General features: G+C 47.9%; 1 protein-coding gene across 2 annotated transcripts in view; it reads left to right on the top strand.

The window, feature by feature from the left end:
• The window catches only part of SLC25A27 (solute carrier family 25 member 27), a 174,840-nt gene that overhangs the window by 105,080 nt on the left and 46,780 nt on the right, over positions 1–22,980 (top strand). For both annotated transcript variants that reach the window (XM_086926237.1, XM_086926238.1), the window contains exon 7: positions 18,109–18,201. In XM_086926237.1, the coding sequence (XP_086782363.1) occupies positions 18,109–18,201 (93 nt within the window). The remainder of the gene's footprint in view (positions 1–18,108; positions 18,202–22,980) is intronic.

The following is a 22,980-nucleotide window of genomic DNA, read 5'->3' on the forward strand; positions in this document are numbered from 1 at the left end:
TGCATATTCCGGGCAATGATAAGGAGCACAATGCTTGGAAGGAGGTGGAATCCGGACTCATTCTGAGATGCTGGGTACACCTGATTGGGCCTGTGTGAGTACCAGGTCGGCGGCTGCTCGGGAGGAGAAGTCACAAGTGTTGGAGCCTGGAACAATGGCCCACCCAGCTGCCGATGAGGGAGCATCTCGAGGACAGGAAGAGCCTGCCTCGATGTCCGTGCCCCGTGAGACGGATAGGCCATCGGAGGAGATGGACCCGGAGTCCGCGGAGGAGGACATGGTTCCGTTGGAGGATCTGCCTATCCCCGCTGAGTGGCGAGTGGAGGGAGGACCATCCAGGGAGGAACTGAGCATGGGACAGAGGGAATGTCCCACCCTCGAGGGTCTGAGGCAACAGGCTGAAGCCCAGGCAGCAGGTAACGAGTCTGGGAACTATCGTGTTTACTGGGAGGATGGTCTCCTCTACAGTGAGCCCAGGGCGCCAGTGCACGGACTGTCACGGGCCCTGGTAGTCACACAGTGTTACCGAGCTTTCCTATTAGAGTTGGCTCATGAGATTCCCTTGGCAGGACACCTGGGACAGGACAAGACCTTTGCACGGCTTGTCCCCCACTTTTATTGGCCTCGAATGAGGGTGGCGTCCGATACATACTGTCGGTCGTGTGTGTCATGCCAAGCCAGTGGGAAAACAGGGATGAAGCTGAAGGCTCCCCTGGAACCACTTCCCGTCGTTGGCACCCCCTTTGAAAGGGTGGGCATTGACATTGCTGGGCCCTTAGATGCGCCGACAACCTCCGGTCACAGGTTCATCCTGGTACTGGTGGATCATGCCACAAGGTATCCAGAGGCAATACCTCTGAGACCCATTACTGCACCGGTAGTGGCGAAGGCCCTGATGGGGATCTTTACCCGAGTGGGATTCCCCAAGTAAGTTGTGTCTGACAGGGGGACCAACTTCATGTCGGCGTACATGCCGGCAATGTGGAAGGAGTGTGGGGTGACCTACAGGTTTACCACTCCTTATCACCCACAGGCCAATGGCCTTGTGGAAAGGTTCAACAAAACCTTAAAGGGTATGATCAGAAGTCTACCCGAAAGCCTGCGGAGGAAATGGGACATCCTCCTACCCTGTTTGCTCTTTTCTTACAGGGAAGTGCCGCGGAAGGGAGTGGGTTTCAGCCCCTTTGAGCTTTTGTACGGGCACCCTGTATGTGGACCTCTCAGCCTGGTGAGGGACTCCTGGGAAAAGTCTCCTCTGAAAGTTCCCCAGGACGTGGTGAGCTACATGCTGGCCTTCGGAGCCAAATGGCTAAGTTGTGGAAGCAAGCTTCTGACAACTTGGAAGCCAGCCAGTCTGTGATGAAAGCGTGGTATGACCACAATGCTCACCCAGTGGAGCTGGAGCCTGGTCAGAATGTGTGGGTGATGGAGCCTGGAGAGCTGAGTGCCCTCCAGGACCGTTGGACAGGCCCCTATGAGGTGTTGGAGAAGATGGGCAAGGCTACCTACTTGGTGGACGTGAAGACCCCTCGGCACCCACATCGGGTGTTACATGCCAACCGCCTCAAGCCCCACTACGAGAGGCCCGAAGTCATGTTGGTTATGGTGACTGATGGATCAGAGGAAGAGGACACAGAGCCTCTCCCTGACCTTTTTGCGTCTCAAGGAAAGGATGGGTCGGTGGAGGGAGTGAAACTCTCGCCATCCCTGACTCCTGAGCAGCAGGAGGAATGTCGCCAGGTCTTGGGGACATTCGCTCCTCTGTTCTCCCTTGTCCCGGGTAAGACCCACCTGTGTACCCATGATGTGGACACAGGAGACAGCCCACCTGTGAAGTCCAAGTCTTACCGGCTGTCTGACAAGGTGAAGGCCAGCATTCGAAGTGAAGTAGCTAAGATGCTGGAGCTTGGGGTCATTGAACCTTCAAGTAGCCCTTGGTCTAGCCCGGTGGTTTTGGTGCCCAAAGCTGCTCCACCTGGCGCCACACCAGAATCACGATTCTGTGTGGATTACCGAGGACTAAATTCGGTAACCAAAGAAGATGCTCATCCGATCCCACGGGCGGATGAACTGATTGACCGGTTGGGAGCTGCCCAATATCTCAGTACCATTGACCTCACTGCAGGGTACTGGCAGATTCCCATGACTGATGGAGCCAAGGAAAGGTCAGCCTTCTCCACACCTGATGGACACTACCAGTTCTGTGTCATGCCCTTCGGGCTCAAGAACGCTCCTGCCACTTTTCAGCGGTTGGTGAACACGATCCTCACCGGGATGGAGTCCTTCTCTGCTGCCTACTTAGATGACATAGCTGTCTTCAGTAGCAGTTGGGAGGATCACTTGCAGGCCGTTCTCCAGACCCTGGAAAGGGCTGGCTTGACGATCAAGGCCAGCAAATGTCAGATTGGACAGGAGTCGGTAGTGTACTTGGGTCACTTGGTGGGCAGGGGAAAGGTGCAGCCCCTTCAGGCGAAGATTGAGGCAATCATGGCCTGGAAACCCCCCAAGACCCAGACTGAGGTCCGAGCCTTCCTGGGCCTCACAGGCTACTACAGACGGTTTGTGAAGGGGTATGGCACTATCGTGGCACCCCTTACTGAACTCACGGCCAAGAAGCAACCCAGGAGAGTCATCTGGACAAAGGCTTGTCAGCGAGCCTTCAATACTCTGAAACAAGCATTGTGTAACGCTCCCATCTTGAAGGCTCCAGACTTTACCAAGGAATTCATTGTCTAGACAGATGCATCCGACATTGGCATTGGGGCGGTGTTATCGCAACTCAATGAGGAGGGTCTGGATCAACCCGTGGTCTTTCTGTCACGGAGACTGCTTCCCCGGGAACAGAGATGGAGTACCATTGAGCGGGAAGCCTTTGCAGTGGTCTGGGCACTGAAGAAGCTGCGACCATACTTGTTTGGTTCGCACTTCCTTGTTCAGACAGACCACCGACCCCTTCGCTGGCTCATGCAGATGAAGGGGGAAAACCCCAAACTGTTGAGGTGGACTATCTCCCTACAGGGAATGGACTTTCGGGTGGAACACCGACCCGGAGTTGACCACGCCAATGCAGACGGTCTCTCCAGGTATTTCCGCCTTAGTGTTGAGAACTCCCAAGGGGTTGGGTAGCTCTCCCCACTTTCAGCTGGGGGTGACGCGTGTTAGACCCGTCTGCTTCTGAGAGTCCCTTCACCACTATGATTTCTTTTGTTCCCCCGTACCTCCCAAAATTTGTCGCTTTTCTTTGTCTACCAGGACCTTTTGTGTGCTGTTTCATAGGGCTAGGTGTTCCTTGACGCCCAGTTGTTCACAAGGTTTTTGGCACTTATTTACAAGGACCCTGTGACATTTAAGGTTTTTGGCACTTATTTACAAGGACCCTGTGACATTATAGACTGGGATTGGCAACCTGTATGAATGACCTCAAAATGGTGGCCATCCATTTTCCTCATGTGAGTGACTCCCCTGGGATCCTCCATGAACCTTGACCTTTCAAGGTTTTTGCGCTCTTTTACTTGGCGTGCATTCCTGACAGGAATTACTTTATTTCCCTCAGGTACACAAAATGGCTGCTCTAGAACCCCAGTATAGTGGCTGTTAGAGACCCAAATACCCCAGAAGTGCCATGTCATTGGCCTAGCCCGAAGAAGGTTCTAGAACCTACTGGCACGAGCTAGCACCTCAGGGCACTGGCTATATAAGGTCCAGTCCCTGGCGGCCATTTTAGATGACCTGAAGACTAGATAGGATAATGATGTTCCAGATCTAGGTGAAGGAGATTCCAGACTTGACACCAGATTGACACCTGCCCTGTTGACCCCCTGAGGCAGCTGGTAGCGCGGGCAGTAGAGCAAGCAAGAGTCACTGGTGTGGATCCTGACTGGCGTTCCAGTCAACCGTGTGTGCGGTGATCTCGCGCCTACAGCGCCTGCCCAGCGAGTGCCTCGTCACCCCGAAAAGACTGTGGCCGTTTTCGTGTGCCTTCCCCGCCCCCCCCCCCCCCCGGTGTTGAATTTCGACCGACTTGGGTCGCGAGGCGAGAGCAAGTTCGCCGCGACCGCGAGCGTCCTCTGTGCTCCTTGTGTGACCGACGCCTCCAGCGAGGAGCTCGGACGTCTCCGAGCTCCACAGGCGTAGAGTGCTTCCTGCGCAGATTGAGGTGAGGTGGTGCGCCGGGGCAGGGAAAGGCCGGTCTACATTGGGCGGGACTACTGTCTCTGCCCCTCCCCAGTGAATCGGCGGATGTAGCTGTGGGCGGGAACCATCCCTGTTTGAGGAAGTCGGAGGGAGGTCCGTGGAGCCCCTGAGAACCCGTCGCTGGCGAGAGAAGTGCTGAACCCGACTGAATCGCTTTTCGATTGCAGCCGATGTGAGGTGGGCCCGTCTCTTCAGGTGGGAAGCGCTGTTATAAAGGAACTGTGAACCGGCGTTTACTTGACTGAGCGCGAAGATTGTGTGACCTCTTCGGCAGCCCCGTTCGTCAGTCTAAAGACTTTGAACTGGTGCCGCCTGAGTGCTAGTGGTAACGAAGCACCTAGGCGCGCTTAGACCCCACCGGCAAACGGAGAACTCAACCCGGTGGCAGCTGAGTGTAAACGAAGTGCTCACTGTGTTTCCTTGCTTTGTAGATATATGTGCTTATCCCCCGAGTGATTCTCAAAGAGTCCCAACACCCTCTGGTGCCCAGAGAAGCCTGTATTCGTTAGCAGTGAAGTCTTCATAAACTGTAAGAGTAATCTTTCTATCCTAAAACGCATTGCAAGTCAATGTTCCTGACTTATTTAATTGGTGGCAGCGATACCAGAATGAACATGTATTTGTTTATTTAAATGAACCAGTATTTATTCTGCTGAACAAAAGTGATATTTATTCTATTTATTGATGATATTTATTCCTGATATGTATTCTATTTATTGATGATATTTATTCCTGATATTTATTCTATTTATTGATGATATTTATTCCTGATATATTTACTGTATTCAACCCGGAATCAAAACCCAGCAAATTGTGGCCAAAAGAAATATGTATGTACTTTCATAACTGATCCCCATTCAAACAGAGAACTTTTTACATAAAGGAATCGTATGTTTCTACAACAGTGGTGTGGTGTCCTTCTTTTTGGTGGTTGTTCAAGGAGATATTATTGGGTCAAAGCCGGCTTAACACGACAACCTTCACTTGCCTTGACACTTGAGTCAAGCTACCCCCCCTTTGTGCTGGGCTTGTCCATCGCAGGTCCAACAGTACCCCTTCTGTGGTCCTGTATCCTTCGGGGGGGTCTCCCCTTGGTGGTTCCTTATTACTGGGTGTGTACCCCTTCTGTGGCCCTGTATTCTTCGGGGGACTCCCCCTAGGTGGTTCTTTATTCCTGGGGTCTACCCCTTCTGTGGTCCTGTATCCTTCGGCGGTTTTCCCCTCAGTGGTTCTTTATTCCTGGGGTCTACCCCTTCAGTGGGGTCTCCCCTTGGTGGTTCCTTATTACTGGGTGTGTACCCCTTCTGTGGCATTGTATCCTTCGGGGGGTCTCCCCTTTGTGGTTCCTTATTACTGGGTGTCTACCCCTTCTGTGGCCCTGTATCCTTTAGGGGACTCCCCCTAGGTGGTTCTTTATTCCTGGGGTCTACCCCTTCAGTGGTCCTGTATCCTTTGGCGGTTTTCCCCTCAGTGGTTCTTTATTCCTGGGGTCTACCCCTTCAGTGGTCCTGTATCCTTCGGGGGTCTCCCGCTCGGTGGTTCCTTATTCCTGAGTTTGAACAAAATCATAAGCTAATTGTGTTTACAAGGCATGAGGGCACAAGGTCATGAAGAGGGGTCGGGGCTTTCGGGGCTTTGGGCTGACCCCCAACATCCCTCCCCTCAAAACAAAAGCTTCTGTAGCTACCACTAATGCCCTGGGGAGTATGTAAAAAAAATACCCATGAAAGGCAGCAGCGCCCACCCTCCAGATATGAGCTGGAAACCGACATCCCACAACCCACACCTGCAGTGTGAGAGGCAGCAGTGTGTATGAGAGACAGCATTGTGTGTAAGAAAGACAGCAGTGCGTGAGAAACAGCAGTGCGTGTGAGAGAGACAGCATTGTGAGACAGCAGTGTGTGTATTCTAGGGAGAGGCAGCAGTGGGAGAGACAGCAGTGTGAGAGACCTTTTATTTATGTTTTGCTTTTTGAAACCTAAATAAAACGTATTGTTATTTGCAATGTCAATAGCTCAAAGTCGCGTAAATATGCGACCTATTGCATTGCAAATGCAATAGGTCTCGCATTTGCGCAACATTACGCTATTGGCATTGTAAATGACAATGCCATTTATTTATCGGTTTTCAAAACCAACACCTAAATAAAAAATGTGTCATTTACAATGCCAATAGCTCTTACTTTTGTAAAGGCGAGCCTGTTGCATTGTAAATGCTTGATTTATCTGTTTTCAAAACCAACACATAAATAAAAATGTTGTCATTAACAATGCCAATAGCTCAAACTTTTCCGAAGGCGAAACCATTGCATTGAAAATGCTTGTTTACTGTGTTTGGGACAACTCCTCCCATTGGATTTCCAATTATTGTTTGATGTACCCTGGTTTCTGCCTCCTGGATAGGTTGGATTAAAGGTGGTTTGTCCCTAATGACCTGGTCCTGTATGTCTGAACCTCCTGCACTTAAGAATTCAGGGTTGGCCAGAATGCTAAGTTTCTCAGAAACAACAGGCTGGAGTCAATCAACATCATCATAGCCCATACAGCATCGAGAAGTGATTGAAAGTTGGTATATTAAAGCCATGATGTTCTATATGGTGGTTATTAAAACCCTGATTTAAAGGGAATCTTTGTGGATAGTTAAAAGTTGAATGATTGATGCCATAGTGTTCTGTAGCATGCCTATTTACAATCTGATTTCCCAGGGAAAAACCTTCAGGATGTGGGTTGGAACTCGGCCCAAAAACCGAAAGGCTGACACCATTATTATCAATTTCAGAGACCATAGAGCAGTAAGGCACATTGGTGATTGGTATGATGCAAGAGGTAGTGAAAAAATCTCTACCCATTACCTTAATTACTTTTATTCGCAGACGTTGGGATGTGGGTCCAACGTCTGCGAATAAAAGTAATTAAGGTAATGGTTAGAGATTTTTTCACTACCTCTTGCATCATACCAATCACCAATGTGCCTTACTGCTCTATGGTCTCTGAAATTGATAATAATGGTGTCAGCCTTTCGGTTTTTGGGCCGAGTTCCAACCCAACTCACGCGTCTTACGTTTAGAATTTCATCATTTACATGGGGCCGCAAAGGTCTATTATTGCACAGCCAATATATTACTTTATTTTTTAGGGCTCTATGATCCTCCTTTACTCCTACAGGAAGAACAGGAACTCCCGCCATAATAACAACAAAGGGAGCGGTTTCCGGTGGCAAATCTACTCTTCTATGGATTGATCTTTTGTTATTTTGTGGGGTAATGGACCCATAATCCGTCTTTTGGGAAAGTTCTGGTTTATTTCCTGATTCTGTTTTGTCCCCCATTTGCAAACTTTGTTTTGGTACAACTTTTGGGGCTATCTTTTTCTGTATTAGGGAAGGAGTTTGGACATTTTTAAGGGATTTGGGTGGTGGCTTCTCACCTTCTTTATTGTCTTTTGTGGGGACTACGGGACAAGGAGGACTTAACTTGCTAAGCAATAGTAAGTCATTTAGCACCTCCTGTTCGATGGAGCCTAGTTGTTCCCCTATCTTCTTAACCCTTTCTAATAGTGGGAGGATTAAAGATTTAATCAGCTTTTCCATGCTAGGTAGAAGCTCATTTACTAGTAATGTTGAAAACTGCTGTGTTGCAATATTTTTAGAGGTAGTTGTCCCAGTACTACTCGGTTCGGCTCGGATTGCCGTTTCCCGTTTCTTGTTTTTTTCGCCCTGACAGTTTCTCACCATCTTCCTCTTTTTTGATGGTGGGGCTGTAATTATAGTCGTTTTGATCATTGCTTCTTTTGCAGTTGGGTCATTTTTCGGTGATATAATTACCGGGTAAGACGATATGTTTAGAAGGGTATCAGTATAGATTCAGTATCGGTTGTGTCATGCGTTGATATTTACAAACGCGGAGAGTGAGACAAGTCACCTGTAGTTTGAGAATCATGATTATGGGATGAGATCTTTTCTGCATGCCGTCTGTTTGGAGAAACCGCATAATTTATAGCCCCCAGGGAAGAGCTTTTTTTATTCAATAGCTCTAGGGACATGCATTTTTCCGTTAATAATATTTCTTTTTCCAGTACAGAAGCAGCCCTGGTGATGAATGCATCTAGTGTCCCCTTCACGGAGGCCCCCCACCCCCCCCCCCCCCCCCCACCCCCCATGAAGGCCTGGCTAAACTGCTTCGTCTGCTCCTGATTCCTTAATAAAATTACAGCAAACAAACGCCTAATTGGTAATCATAAAGTCAATCACGTATTTCTGCACAATTGATAGGGAGCAACAGGATTAGCAAGTAGGTAGTCCTTACTTCAAAATAGGTATTTCTCCTGGGACGTTAATAGGGTGGCCCAGCCCAGCCTTGGCCAGCCCCGGACGGCCACAGACGGCCCGCCCTTTGCCCGGGCTTCGCCCGTGCTTAGTCCCGCGGTAACGTAAAGGGCGTTCCTTAAATAAGAGGAGGAGGGGGCGGGAAGAGGCACCAGGTGCGCAAGGTTGGCAAAGCGCAAAAACCTCTGGGCCTCGCAGTCCAGCACCCCCGTTATTATTATCGCCCAGATGGAAATGAAGAAATCGGCAAACCCAGCAGCAGGTCCAACAATCAAGCACAGGTCTGGCTTTTAGATCAGCAGCAGTCCCAGTGAGTACAGGAGCGAGAGTAAAATAAACACCAGTGAAACCGAATGCAAAGTTCCACGACTACGAACGGCGGCACCCAGCTTAAAGTTGGCCAATATCAAATCACACAATAATGCAATTGGTCACACGTCTAGATCACTCTTATCTCTTATCTGTGTAATGAATACTCTCACTCTTGACCATTGTTTAACCTTGCCTTTGAATCCTCAGGCAGAGTGGTGTCCAGCATTTTCCTTGGCATTACTCTTGTTCTTCTGCAACTAGAGGGGCTAAAACTAAGAATCTCTTTCTCACTTTCTTTAGCTTCTGCCATGTGAAGAAGCCCAACAGACACCCATCCGATACATATAAATACGTTCTTCAGAGGATCTCCACTAGGATGTTGATAACCTCCTTTCTTTAACAGCCCAAAGCATTTTCCAAACCATTTGAAGGAACCCAACTTCTGCTTGAGCACCACTGGGATTGTTAGACAAGCCTTACACATCGATTTTGGTTAGCCTCTACAGGAGCAAGAATGCTGCTTGTATGTAGTAAAATTATATGTACTTCAAGCTGATGTTTCTAAAGATACTGTGCACATATCCCAGGATTTTCTCCCATTCTGTATTGGTCAGTCCTCTACTGTTGTCTGCCTTCCATTTAAGCCTTAAGGTAGTCAGATTTACATTGGACAGGGAGAGTAATGCCTTATTGAGCCATGTGACCTATTTCCACCCCTGGCCCGTTGTGAATAATAATTCTACTATTGCATGAGTCTAATCTCCAGCATCACTGAGCCCCCCTCGCCCCACATACACTCACTGTTTGTTTATTGTGTGTGCAAACATGCCATATTGGGAAAATCATCCTGCTGGAGAAAACTCTTCCCTATTTCACCCCCAACACTTTTTGTGCAGTGTATGTACAATTAAACCATATTGAGAAATGTATCTTGTTCGAGAACCCCCTTTCCTGTATCAGTTCCATCAAGGTTTTCAGTCCACCAGAGGAATAGCAGTCACCCACTGTCTCTGCACCTGTCCCCTTCCATTTTTCTAGTTGCCTGGCAGTAAAGTATCCCGGAGTACCCACCAGACCTGCCAGCAGTAGAACTGGGTTATATGGCGGTGCAGAACCGATTCTCCACTCACAGGATTAATAGTTGACCAACCTTTTATGTTATGTTATTGTCAAGAATTCCTGTCATGCGAGGGGAGGAAAACGGTAACCAGCGAAAACGGACTACATCTCCCAGGATGCTTAGCGGTTGAGAGGTTATGTAAACAGGAGAGCTGTTACATAACTCAAGGAAAACATGCCCTTATGTAAACAGGTGAGCTGTTACATAACTCAAGGAAAACACGCCCTTATGTAAACAGGAGAGCTGTTACATAACTCAAGGAAAACACGCCCTATAAAGGGAGGAACCGGGAGGTACAACCCTGTCGGATATTGTGTTTACACCGACGTACCTGCTTCGTGAAGAGCAGCGTTCCGGAGTGGTGCTCCAGTAAGGCAAGAACGGAGGTAGGTCGAGCCGTTACTCCCTGGGCCGTGTCTTGCCCCATCGTCACCTGTGAAGGACCCGGAATCTCTATCGGTCAACCATTGAGAGTCGCTTTTTGACTCGGCTGAGTCAAAGCGCAGTGGCGCTTATGCTGGTTGGAGTCGTAACTCCCAGCCCGACCAGAGATACAGGGACTGCCAGCTGTAACGCACACCAGGAGGTGTTTGCCGCGTTACAGACTCAGAAGTCCACAGGATCGATCGAGCGGCTGCTCTCGGTTCAGTCTTCTTGCTTTTGATTGGGGTATCGGTGACGCATCACCAGGAGGTGACTCCGCGTCCCGGTGCAGTCTGAGGAAGAGGTTGAGCGGCTGCTCCCACTTAGGTAGAGACCCCGGCTGGGTGTTTCCCTGACTCCTCGATTCTCCCCAACACTCTTCGTGCCCCTCACAGCCTACCGATTGGCATTGTCGGCCATTTCATTTCTGCCCTCTGTTGGCATACGCCGGGATCGGCGTATATGCAGAGGACGGTTAGGACCATCCGTGCTGTGGGCTGGTAACGTACTTAGCCTGGAGGATTCCAGTGACTATAACTTTTGTTTACTCTTTGTATTATTTTTGCCTTCATTAAAATAACTAACCCTTCACAAGTGGTTGCGTCCTCATTATCGTGTCTGTTAAACGATCCTGAGACGTTCAGGGCGTTACAAAATATCCAACCTTAATAACACTAACTGTCTCCCGGTCGATAACAGACATGGCAACACTTGATGATGTGCTGGCTGCTTTAGCGACCGTGCAAGTTGAATTGGCTGCCTCTAGGCAAGAAACAGCCGATGTAAAAGCCAGACTGGATGCTATCCAATTGGACCCGCTCACGCCCAGCATCTCCCTCACGAACCAGACCCCTGCGGTAGTAGTGGAAATGCCGGTAGCCATCCCCTTGGCAACACCAGAGAGGTACAGTGGGGATCCTAACACAGTGCAGGTATTCCTCACACAAGTGGCGCTACATTTATCATGCAAACCAAAGGCGTGCCCCACGAGTCAGGCTCGTGTGGCTTTCCTTATTTCCTATTTGGCTGGAAACGCCGCACAATGGGCCGTACCTCTGGTGAGCAGGGACGACCCCATCTTATGTGATTGGGGTGCTTTTCGCGAGGAATTCCTGAAGGTATTCGACAGAAGGGCTGACTCGTACACGGCGGACCGTGAAATGCTTGAGTTGAGACAGGGATCCAACGACCTGGTGCAGTATCTCAACGCGTTCCGAAGGCTGGTTGCGGAAACCAAGTGGCCTGTTGCTAAACAGACGGCGCTCTTCCATCAAGGGCTGTGCGATGAGCTCAAGGACGCCGTGGCTCATATTGACCCTCAACCCAAGACATGTGAGGGCCTTAACCTGGTATTACGGCTGGAACATAGGCTAAGTGAAAGAAAGGGGGATCATGGGAGAAAAGGAAAATCCCTTCCATCCTATGTGACGGTGGGAAGTCCTGAAACTTCCACCGCATCCAAGGGAGAACCCATGGACATCGGCGCAATACGAGCGAGCCTCACAGCCACGGAGAAAGAGTCACGCCGTAAACAAGGATTGTGCCTATATTGTGGCAAAAAAGGCCACTAGGTACGTGAATGCCCTGCCAAACCGAAGACGTCACGTTATCGGGCCAACCGGTCGGTAACAGCCGTGGTGGACATACCGGCGGAAAACTAGAGCACTCCCAGACCAAAGAAGGGGCATCTCGGAGTCACTCATCCATCCCTTCACTTTCCAACTCGGTCACTAAGGGACAACGACACCTGTTTCTCACGGTGCACGTGGGAGTGCATGACCAGTGGATACCCGTTGTGGCCATGGTGGATTCAGGGGCCACTGGCATGTTTATGGACCACAACGAGGCATGCAGGCTAGGGCTAGTGCTTCTTCCCAAAGCTGTACCCGAAGACGTCTATGCTGTAGACGGAAGGCGATTGGTGACGGGGCCCATCGGGCAGCACACGGGGGTCCTTCCGATGAGATATGGGAGGAACCATTTGGAACAAATCGATTTTAACATCATCCGAGCGCCCCAATATGGCGTCATATTGGGATTGCTGTGGCTACAGAAACACAACCCCTCTGTGGATTGGCCAACACATCGCATCGAAATGACGTCACCGTATTGCACCCTGCATTGTGGAATACGAACGGAATCCCTTGACGCAGATGAGAGCGGGAGTCAGACGGTGGCTACAGCGGCAGAAAAAGATGTGGCTCTCCCCCAGGCTTATCACAGTTTTGAGGATGTATTTGATGAGGTGAAGGCGGAAGTGCTACCACCACATAGACAGTTTGACTGCCAGATCGACCTGGTGCCAGGGGCCAGCGTTCCCAGCGGCAGGCTGTATGCCCTGACGGAGCCTGAAAACGTGCATCTCCGGGGGTACCTGGATAAACTCAAGCTAGGATTCATCTGCCCGTCCAAGTCTCCGGCCGCCTCGCCACTCTTCTTCATCCCGAAGGCTAATGGGGAGCTGAGAGCCTGTGTGGACTTTAGGGCATTGAATGCGATAACCATAAAAAATCGGTACCCCTTGCCTCTCATCAGTGTACTTCTGGAACAGGTCAAGAAAGCTCGTATCTACACCAAGTTGGATTTGAAAGGGGCATACCATCGGGTACGCATGAGGGACGGAGACGAGTGGAAGACCGCCTTTAAGACCAGGTTCGGCCTTTTTGAGTACCTCGTCATGCCGTTCGGTCTGTGCAACGCCCCGGCAGCCTTTCAGTACTTTCTGAATGAGGTATTCAGAGAGGAGTTGGATATCTACGTGGTCGTATATATCGACGACATCCTCATCTATTCGTCCAGTGTGGAGGAGCATGTACACTACGTCAAAGCTGTGCTCCAAAAGCTGAGGGAAAACATGCTGTTTTGTAAACTCAGCAAGTGTGACTTCCACGTCACATCCATGGAATTCCTCGGAGTGATGCTGAGTCCAGAGGGACAGGAGATGGCAGAACGAAAGATCAAGGCGGTGAAAGAATGGCCGGTGCCCCAAAGCGTGAAGGACGTCCAAAGTTTCATTGGCTTCGCCAACTTTTACAGGCGATTTATAGATGGATTTTCAGGATTGGTGGCCCCAATCACACAGCTACTGAGGAAGTCCAAGGAGTTTGTCTGGTCCCCTGAAGCGAACACAGCCTTTGAGGCCCTGAAAAGCGCCTTTGGTAAGGCGCCGGTGTTGGCTCACCCCGATCCGGATCTCCCATACGTGGTGGAAGCGGACGCATCGGATGTGGCGCTGGGGGCTATCTTGTCCCAACGCAACCACGACACAGGGGTACTTCATCCCGTTGCGTACATGTCCCGCAAACTCAACGACGCCGAACGCAACTACCATATTGCGGAGAAGGAGCTTCTCGCAATCAAGGACGCCTTCACCGAATGGAGGCATTGGTTGATGGGGGCAAGACATGTGGTATCGGTGTACACGGACCATCGGAACCTACAGTTCATGACGGCCACAAGACACCTTTCTCCCAGGCAGCTGCGGTGGATGATCTTCTTTGCGGGGTTCAACTTCCGCATCACATATCGGCCGGGGACGGATAACCGGAAGGCGGACGCCCTGTCCCGTCAATCTGCAGTTAAGGAACCATATCCTGCGACCGAGCATTCCATCATTTCCCCGAGGATGGTATTGGGGGTTATCCAACCGGATACTTTCCTGAGGGGAATAAAGAGAGGGATCAGGTCATTCGCATGGCGGAGGTGGCTCCTCAGTCACAGAGAATGGCAGCTGAAGGACGGGATACCCCTGAAGGGCAGGTGCCTATTGATACCCACGCCTAGGCTAAGGAAACAAGCATTCATCTGGTGCCATGACTCTCCATGCGCAGGTCATTTGGGCTTTGAAAAAACGGTGGCTAGCATGGGACGGCATTTCTGGTGGCCAACCATGAGAGTGGATGTCAGGAGGTGGGGACAGGAGTGTCCTACGTGTGCTACCATGAAGGCCGACCATGGCCGAACCCAAGGGCTCTTACATCCACTTCCAACCCCGGATAGACCATGGGATAGCATATCACTTGACTTCGTGGTGGGCCTACCGGTAGACCAGGGGATGACGGCAATACTGGTGGTGGTGGATTACTTGACGAAAATGGGGCACTTCATCCCCTGCAAGAGAGCCCCTACGGCCGGGGAATTGGCGTCACTACTCCTAAAGAATGTGGTACGACTGCATGGATTACCTGGGGGGATCGTGTCGGACCGGGGGTCGCAGTTTACTGCGCAATTCTGGAAGACTTGGTGCACTGCGCTGCATGTTAAGACCGCCCTGTCCACCAGCTACCACCCTCAAACGGACGGCCAAACCGAGCGCCTGAACCAAACGCTCAAACAGTATCTGCGATGTTTTGTGGACCAGGGCAGGGAAGAATGGGTCGACTTGCTATGGGTTGCAGAGATAGCCTACAACAACGCCACTCACAGCTCCACACAGTCATCTCCGTTCTATAGCAACTATGGCCAACATCCCAGGTTCTTGCCATTCCTACATCTGTTCAGAGAGGACAGGATTCCCGCCACAGCGGACAGGGTGGCACACATTAAAGACACGTTGATGCGCTCAAGGGCTGTCCTGATTGAGGCCAAGAGAAGATACAAAGCTGCGGCAGACAGGAAGAGAAGGCCTGGGCCACTGTACCGCACTGGAGACTATGTCTGGATATCCACAAGAAACATGAGGTTTCGAAAGAACAGTGTGTTCCATCCCAAGTACATGGGCCCCTATCGAATTACCAAGTGTATGGGTCCCGTGAACGTGAAGGTGTGCTTGCCCCAGTCATTGCGGATACACCCTGTCTTTCATGTATCATTGCTCAAACCAGCACCCTCCAAGCCGTCTGGGACACCTAGGCCGGTATGCGTGGAGTCTGAGGTGGAGTATGAAGTGTCGGGCATACTGGCGTCCAAATGGCGCAGGGGGAAGCTGTGGTACCTGGTTGCGTGGAAAGGCTATGGCCCGGAGGAGCAATCATGGGAACTGGCTGAAGGGGTTAATGCTCCGCGCTTGGTCTCCTTGTTCCATCTGCGTTTTCCTGTCAGCGCTGGCCCCGTGGGGAGCCGCTGAGAGGGAGGATGTACTGTCAAGAATTCCTGTCATGCGAGGGGAGGAAAACGGTAACCAGCGAAAACGGACTACATCTCCCAGGATGCTTAGCGGTTGAGAGGTTATGTAAACAGGAGAGCTGTTACATAACTCAAGGAAAACACGCCCTTATGTAAACAGGAGAGCTGTTACATAACTCAAGGAAAACACGCCCTTATGTAAACAAGAGAGCTGTTACATAACTCAAGGAAAACACGCCCTATAAAGGGAGGAACCGGGAGGTACAACCCTGTCGGATATTGTGTTTACACCGACGTACCTGCTTCGTGAAGAACAGCGTTCCGGAGTGGTGCTCCAGTAAGGCAAGAACGGAGGTAGGTCGAGTCGTTACTCCCTGGGCCGTGTCTTGCCCCATCGTCACCTGTGAAGGACCCGGAAGCTCTACCGGTCAACCATTGAGAGTCGCTTTTTGACTCGGCTGAGTCAAAGCGCAGTGGCGCTTATGCTGGTTGGAGTCGTAACTCCCAGCCCGACCAGAGATACAGGGACTGCCAGCTGTAACGCACACCAGGAGGTGTTTGCCGCGTTACAGACTCGGAAGTCCACAGGATCGATCAAGCGGCTGCTCTCGGTTCAGTCTTCTTGCTTTTGATTGGGGTATCGGTGACGCATCACCAAGAGGTGACTCCGCGTCCCGGTGCAGTCTGAGGAAGAGGTTGAGCGGCTGCTCCCTTCAGGTAGAGACCCCGGCTGGGTGTTTCCCTGACTCCTCGATTCTCCCCAACACTCTTCGTGCCCCTCACAGCCTACCGATTGGCATTGTCGGCCATTTCATTTCTGCCCTCTGTTGGCATACGCCGGGATCGGCGTATATGCAGAGGACGGTTAGGACCATCCGTGCTGTGGGCTGGTAACGTACTTAGCCTGGACGATTCCAGTGACTATAACTTTTGTTTACTCTTTGTATTATTTTTGCCTTCATTAAAATAACTAACCCTTCACAAGTGGTTGCGTCCTCATTATCGTGTCTGTTAAACGATCCTGAGACGTTCAGGGCGTTACACTTATGTTATGTTATTATGGTCTTTTATAGCGCACGGCTACTCCATGGAGTGTCCCGGCGCTTTTATTAACGAACCAGTAACAAAAAAACCACACCACAACACAATAAAATGACAAACAAATTAAAAATGGGGGAATTTTCCATAAAAAATTCATCCAGGGCATCCTCCCTGGGTAGCCAGTTAAGTGAATTTGACCTCTTTCAGTCCTCCTAAGCTCTCCTCCACCCAGACTTTCATTTCACGGAGCTCAACTCTATGCCAGCAGGCACTCCAGACCATATGCGCCAACAGTAAAATCAGGTCTCTGAAAAATGTCTTCAGGGCCTGCAGTGATACCTTACCCAAGACAAATGAGGAAAGTCCACAATACCCTGAGTGCCTGCAGTGTTGCTCCCTTATTCCATGAGGTCCACCTCCGAGTGATACGGTGCGCAGTTCTCATAAGATGCCCATGTCTGAAAGTTGTGGGGGTTCAGCTTTTGGCTCTGGACTGCCTGGCAATATGCATGTTGTTATCCAGTTGCCTCTTCAGTCTGATGTTCAATCAAAGTCTTCCAGGGAAGCAATTCTAGTCTGTTGTCACTATCCCTTAGAAGCAGACTTGTGTTTTCTTTATATAGCAAAATTATATGTATTTTGTCCACTAGCCGTGTGCCTCAAAGCAACTCTTCTGCATATGACTTGAAGTAGAAGAGTCCTTTTTCACCTCAGTTTATCTCCATGAAATCTCACCTGCCTAAGTACTGCAATTAGGGATCACCAGTTCAATGTGACAAAGGATGTCCCAGTCAGTAGATTCCCGGTCAATCGATATGAACGCTGAATCTGGGAAACTCTTCATAGCCTTTTGAAACACCTGTAAAAAGCACCAAATATTCAGTGACATTCTGCATTTTAGAATAAACTCATTCTGATCCATATAGATCACCCTAAATTCTCCAGCTCGGGATGGAGGTGACTGGTCTACCCCAAGTAACAGTCGCTAACAGTAGATAATGATCTAAGAATGTTCTGCCAAGGTACTCCAATATGACCACTGTAAACTAGAGCAATATTGAGATAAATATATGATCGAGTCTAACATGGAGCTTGTGCATTGGTGAGTACAATGAATAACCTGTCACCCCAAGTGCAACAACCTCCACAACTCAAATAGTTTCCTGTTAATTATGTTGATGTCCTTGTGTATATGGTCTAGATCTATGACCTGCACACAGTTGAAGTTCCCAAGCATTCAAATAGAGCTACTTAATTACTTGAATGGTCTGTGTTTGGGGCATATATCGCAGTATTTATTTATTTACAAATTTATACAGCGCATAGCTTCCCCAGCGACTGGGCGTCCCAGCGCTACCCAAAGAACAAGTGCCTAGAGACCATTCAAACAGACAAGGAAATTACGCCGGGAAGAGCCAGGTCTTTATAGCTTTTCGAAAAGTCAGATAATTCTGAAGTAAGAACAGTGTTAATGCTAGAATCCGATATTGTCAATTTTGCAACCTGCCCTTTTGTTCAGTGTAATTTTTTCAGAGTCATATGAAAGTTGCTGAAACCATGTAAGATACAGAGTTCTTACAGGATATAATTTTAAGGTGTTTTCTTCATTGAAGCTTTGTTTTTATCTACAGTGGATGTTCTGGTGTTGTTGCCGCGATCCTTGGAACTCCTGCTGATGTTATTAAAACCAGAATAATGAACCAGCCCAGGGACAAGCATGGAAGGTTTGGCTATTTCATGTTTTTATGTTTTCTTTGGAGATAGATTTTGGCTGCATAACAATGTATTCTGTCCTGTGTTTTATCGTCTCTGACTGTATCTGCCAAATCCTTTGAGTCCAGTCCCTCTATTTGTTTCTTCCCATCCCTGTCTTGCGACATTTAATTTTTGTGCTCTTCTCTCCATGCCTCTGTCTTTGGGTGCTTATGTACATGTTTTCCCTGCTTGTACCCAGTCCTCTCCTCTCTATGCCCATATATCCCCTTTCTGTCTATTTATCCCTATCATTATGTCACTACCTTCCTGCCCATAATGTTCCTCCCTTTCCTGATGTTGGTGTATCCATGTTCCCATATCTGGGCTCTCTGTCTATACAACTGTCTCCCTGTCTTTAACCTGTTTCCGAATGTCCCAATGCCTATGTTTCCCCCAAACTTCAATTTGTATTTATTTTCTCTAAACCTCTGTCTGACCTTCTCTACATCTGCGTCTCCCCATGTCTACGTCTGTAGCTCTTTCTCCCCCTCCCTATGTCGGTCTCTCCATCCCTACCTCTCTGTCACTTTGTTCCTGCGTCAGTTTCCATTTCGCTATATCTGTGTTGGACTTGCCCTCCAGAGTCATCCTCAAACATTTTGCCTTATTCCCTTAGCTGAATTTGTGTTTGTTGACCTCAGGACTTGGCACTTTACCCCTGCTAACCAGTGCTAAAGTGCTTGTGCTCACTCCCTAAAACATGGTAAGATTGGCTTACACCTGATGGCATAATACATTTACTTGTAGATCCCTAGTAAAGTGGTATACCATATACCCAGGGCTGGTAGACTAAATGCTACTCGTGGGCCTGCAGCACTCATTGCGCCACCCACATATGTAGCCTCCTAAACATGTCTCAGTCCTGCAATTTGCAGCCTGTAGGGCAGTTTAAACTACCAATTCAGCTTGGCTAAATAACCCATTTGCAGAGCCTAAAACTCTCTTTATAATACATATGTCACCACTAGAATAGGCCCTAAACAGCCCAAAGGGCAGGGTGATATTCCAGCCACGAGGGTAAGACGAGGCCATACAAAGGGTTGTTTGCCTATGTTACTCTTGAAGAAGTTAAGATGGGACTTAAAAATAATCCATCTTTCCTGTAAAAATTCACAATGCATCAACATTAAATTCTGGAATGATAGTTTGCATAGTCAAGGCACTACTCCTATTTAACATCTATGTTCCACCGGGCCGCGAACACAACTTATTGCTGATAAAAATATTTGATCAAATTGAAACGATTCTACAAGCTAGTGGACATTTTCTGATTCTTATTCTGGGGGATTTTACCGCAAACAACTCTAATGCCTCGCTGAAAGCTTACCAAAATATAGCCCTCGAAGAAACCTGGCCTATACCATCTTCTGCTCTGCCAGCATCCATCAAGTCCGGTAGGCATGAAAGATGTTGTTAGAACTATTGAATGGAATAAACAGAATCATCTTGATAGGAGGAACGGAAGGTGATATCCTAGCAACCTTCACAAGAAAAGGACCTAATGGTCCTTCCATATTAGACTATATTATCAGCATCCACAAATTATTCCATACATTTGGTCTCCTTATAACTCAATACACTCATAGTAGTTACCATGCAATCCTTCTCCTGGAATTGAGTCTACAAGATATATCCTCATGGTTCCTTACAAATGGAAGCAGAGACATTCTAATAAAGCACAACAGGGTCGAATCATATGCAATGCCGAGAATTTGAGTAAAATCAATATGACACATTAATTATCGAACCAAAGTCATCAAAGAAGCAATCCAGTTCAACACTTTCAACGTACCCTCACTTCGGTAGTCTACACTCTAGAGAGCAAGGCTGTTTCCCCAAGAACATTTCTATAAAAACAATTAATATTTCAAAGGATCCCTATTCGAGACAACTAAATAAACTAATTTGACTCCAGTTTGAGTTTTTCTCTACCAGGTAGAAAAATCTCGGTTTTAAAGAAACAACAAAGTAGAATCCATATGAAACATAAGAGAGGTATAATGGACAGAAACTGGGTAAACCTACAAGAGGCAGTCCTGGAAAAAAGTAGTTTTTTTTGTGGCCTAATTGCAAGAATGAGCGGAAGCAAAAGAAAAGAAAATGTGACACCAGTTCCACAGAAAGAATGGGTAAATTACCTCTGAACTGTACAGACCATACACAGTCAATTACTGCACTATAAAATCTCCAAACCCAAGCCACGTAATAAATCTATTCAGCAATTTATGGCTCCATCTGAAAAACAAATAGACCAATTTATGAGGAAGGCGAGAGCGACATTAGCAATGGGTCCTGACATGATCCCCGGAACAGTCTTACAAAGCATGGAGTAAGTTCTCGACCCCTCTCTTCACCTATTGCTACAAAACTGCTACTATCCCAAGCTCCTAGACAGGAGCATCATCGTCTCCAAGTATTTATTGCCAAATTGCTGTCCTGGACGCAACAGGGAAGATCTTTGCAGCCACCGTCTTAGACCATCTAAAAGACTGGGCCTTGTCCAGGAGTGCCATTCCCATGGTCCAAGCAGGTTTTCGCCCAGACCTCTCGGTGACTGATAATATCGCAATTTTGGAAACTATAATTGACAAATATGTGATTCGTAAATCATAGGTGGTATTGAGAGTTTTCGTTGACGTTTCTAAAGCATTTGATAAGGCAGATAGACCCACCTTACGGAAGAAGTTAGTGAAATATTGAATTCTGGCAGCTCTTTTAAGATTTATAGTAGCCCTCCACACATCTACATGGTGTAAAGTACAGATGGCTGTGGATTAGGGACTGACCCAGATGATACTCTCTTTGAACAACCTTAAGCAGGGATGTTTGCTTGCCTTATTACTGTTTTCGTTATTTCCTAGTGACCTGCCAGACATTTTCTAAGAAGTAACTAACCACCCCCAAAAAATATAATTCCAAAACATCTCTATTTTAATGTATGGAGAGGATGTAGTTATTTTCGACCTCGCTCCATCGGTCTTCAGCGTTATATGGATGCTCTGTTAAGGTATACATAAACTAACTTCCTAATAGTAAACATTTCCAAAACAAAAGTGATTCCATTTAGTGACGGAGAAGTTCCTCTCATTTTGTCTGGAAGTTTGGAGGGAGACCAGTCGTAAAGACGTACACCTGTCTGGCTAGTCTTTTCATAGACATTAGAATCTAATCCCCACTTCCAGCATTAAGAACTTAAGGCTGTAGCCCATCTCAGTGCAATGAAGCTTGAAATGTTTTATATTAAGATCCCCCGTCTTAATCTATGCCTTTGAATATATTCCTAATAAAAAAAGTGTTCTTTAAGGAAGGGAAGTTTCTATTTAAGTTTACCACAATGAGCAAAGCCACATATGTTCAAGTGTTACGCCTTCAACTAGCAGTAGCTAGCTCATATACTAGAGCCTTGGTAAATATAATTAGATGGACATGCAACTTGCTACATGCTTCTGCCGGCTCCCTAAGAGCTCTGTTATGCCAGGAAACTCTTAAGAGTAGTATAAATCAGCTCACTTTTGAAGAAAATCTTGAGACCGCTCTGGGGCATTTTCAATGCTCCATCAATCTTTTACAGTCTTGGTCACCGGTACTCTTAAAATTGTTTCTGAAAAAATCAACCCTGAGATCATGTATTGAACTTGATAAGGAACACTGCTCTCAGTTATCTCAATACAGGCTTAAGCAGCCAAAAGAGAATATAAAATCAGCAAAAATATCTTAGATTTACACTAAACCGCAGAGTCAGGCGATGCATACTTATGGATCGATTAGGGAATCTCCCATCAAATGCTTTTACTAAACACTGGGGGGAAACCACTGATAAACTTTTCTCCTGTGACTTTTGTAATGGCGGTATCCAAGACTTAGCACACGTTTTATTCATCTGCCCAAGTAAACTTTTGATAGAGGCTTGACATTGTTTTATAAAATCGATATGCTTTAGGTATAATGTCACAAGAATTAACAATCTGATTGACCTAGTCGTATACCACCTAATGTATTTGTCTGTTATAACCTGTTATTTACCATTGTCTTAAAGATGTTTTTTATCAATATTTTGTGTATTTATGTTGCTGATCCCAGAAGTTGTCTAAAACAATAAAACATTTGTATTGGTAGTGAAAAACTCCTAAATTCGTTTTTCACTAGTGTGAGGCTTAACTCTGCCATAGGATGTCATTGGGTTACCTTAGTATATTTAATGTGATAATTTCTGTTTTTGAACATTTAGAAATATCACGCTTGGTCTCTAATGAATTGCCATTTAAAATCCTCTTTGATGGTAAAGTCTGACTTTAAGTCCCAATTCTGAAAAGGCCACTTTTACAAAGTTGGAATTTTCCTGGCCTAACCATTTGGTGCATGCAGACTGTTCCTGGTTCACATGGCTAAGTGTAATTGGCATTTGAGTATTTCTCCCAGACAGTGACACAATAGAGGGACTGGATGTTTGCAGGATGGGCCACTTTGGCAGGATGGGGGGCGCAGAGCTGTGCACAACCCCATTTGCACTTCAAAGGCACTGCCGCAGCGCACACCAGAGGCGCAACTAGAGCCACATTTCGGGGGGTAAGAATTTTTTTTTTTTTGCTGAAACTTTAAGCAATAGGCAGTGTAGCTACAGGGGCGGCTGGGTTTGTGCCCGGGAAGCTGTCTCATCCCAGGCTGCCACATATGACGGGGGCTGAAGCCCTTTAAGTTCAATGGGTGTTGCGCGCCTGGCGCACACACACAAACCACTTCTCACTTGC

This window comes from Lissotriton vulgaris, chromosome 6 (genome assembly GCF_964263255.1).
Source record: "Lissotriton vulgaris chromosome 6, aLisVul1.2, whole genome shotgun sequence".
NCBI lineage: Eukaryota > Metazoa > Chordata > Amphibia > Caudata > Salamandridae > Lissotriton > Lissotriton vulgaris.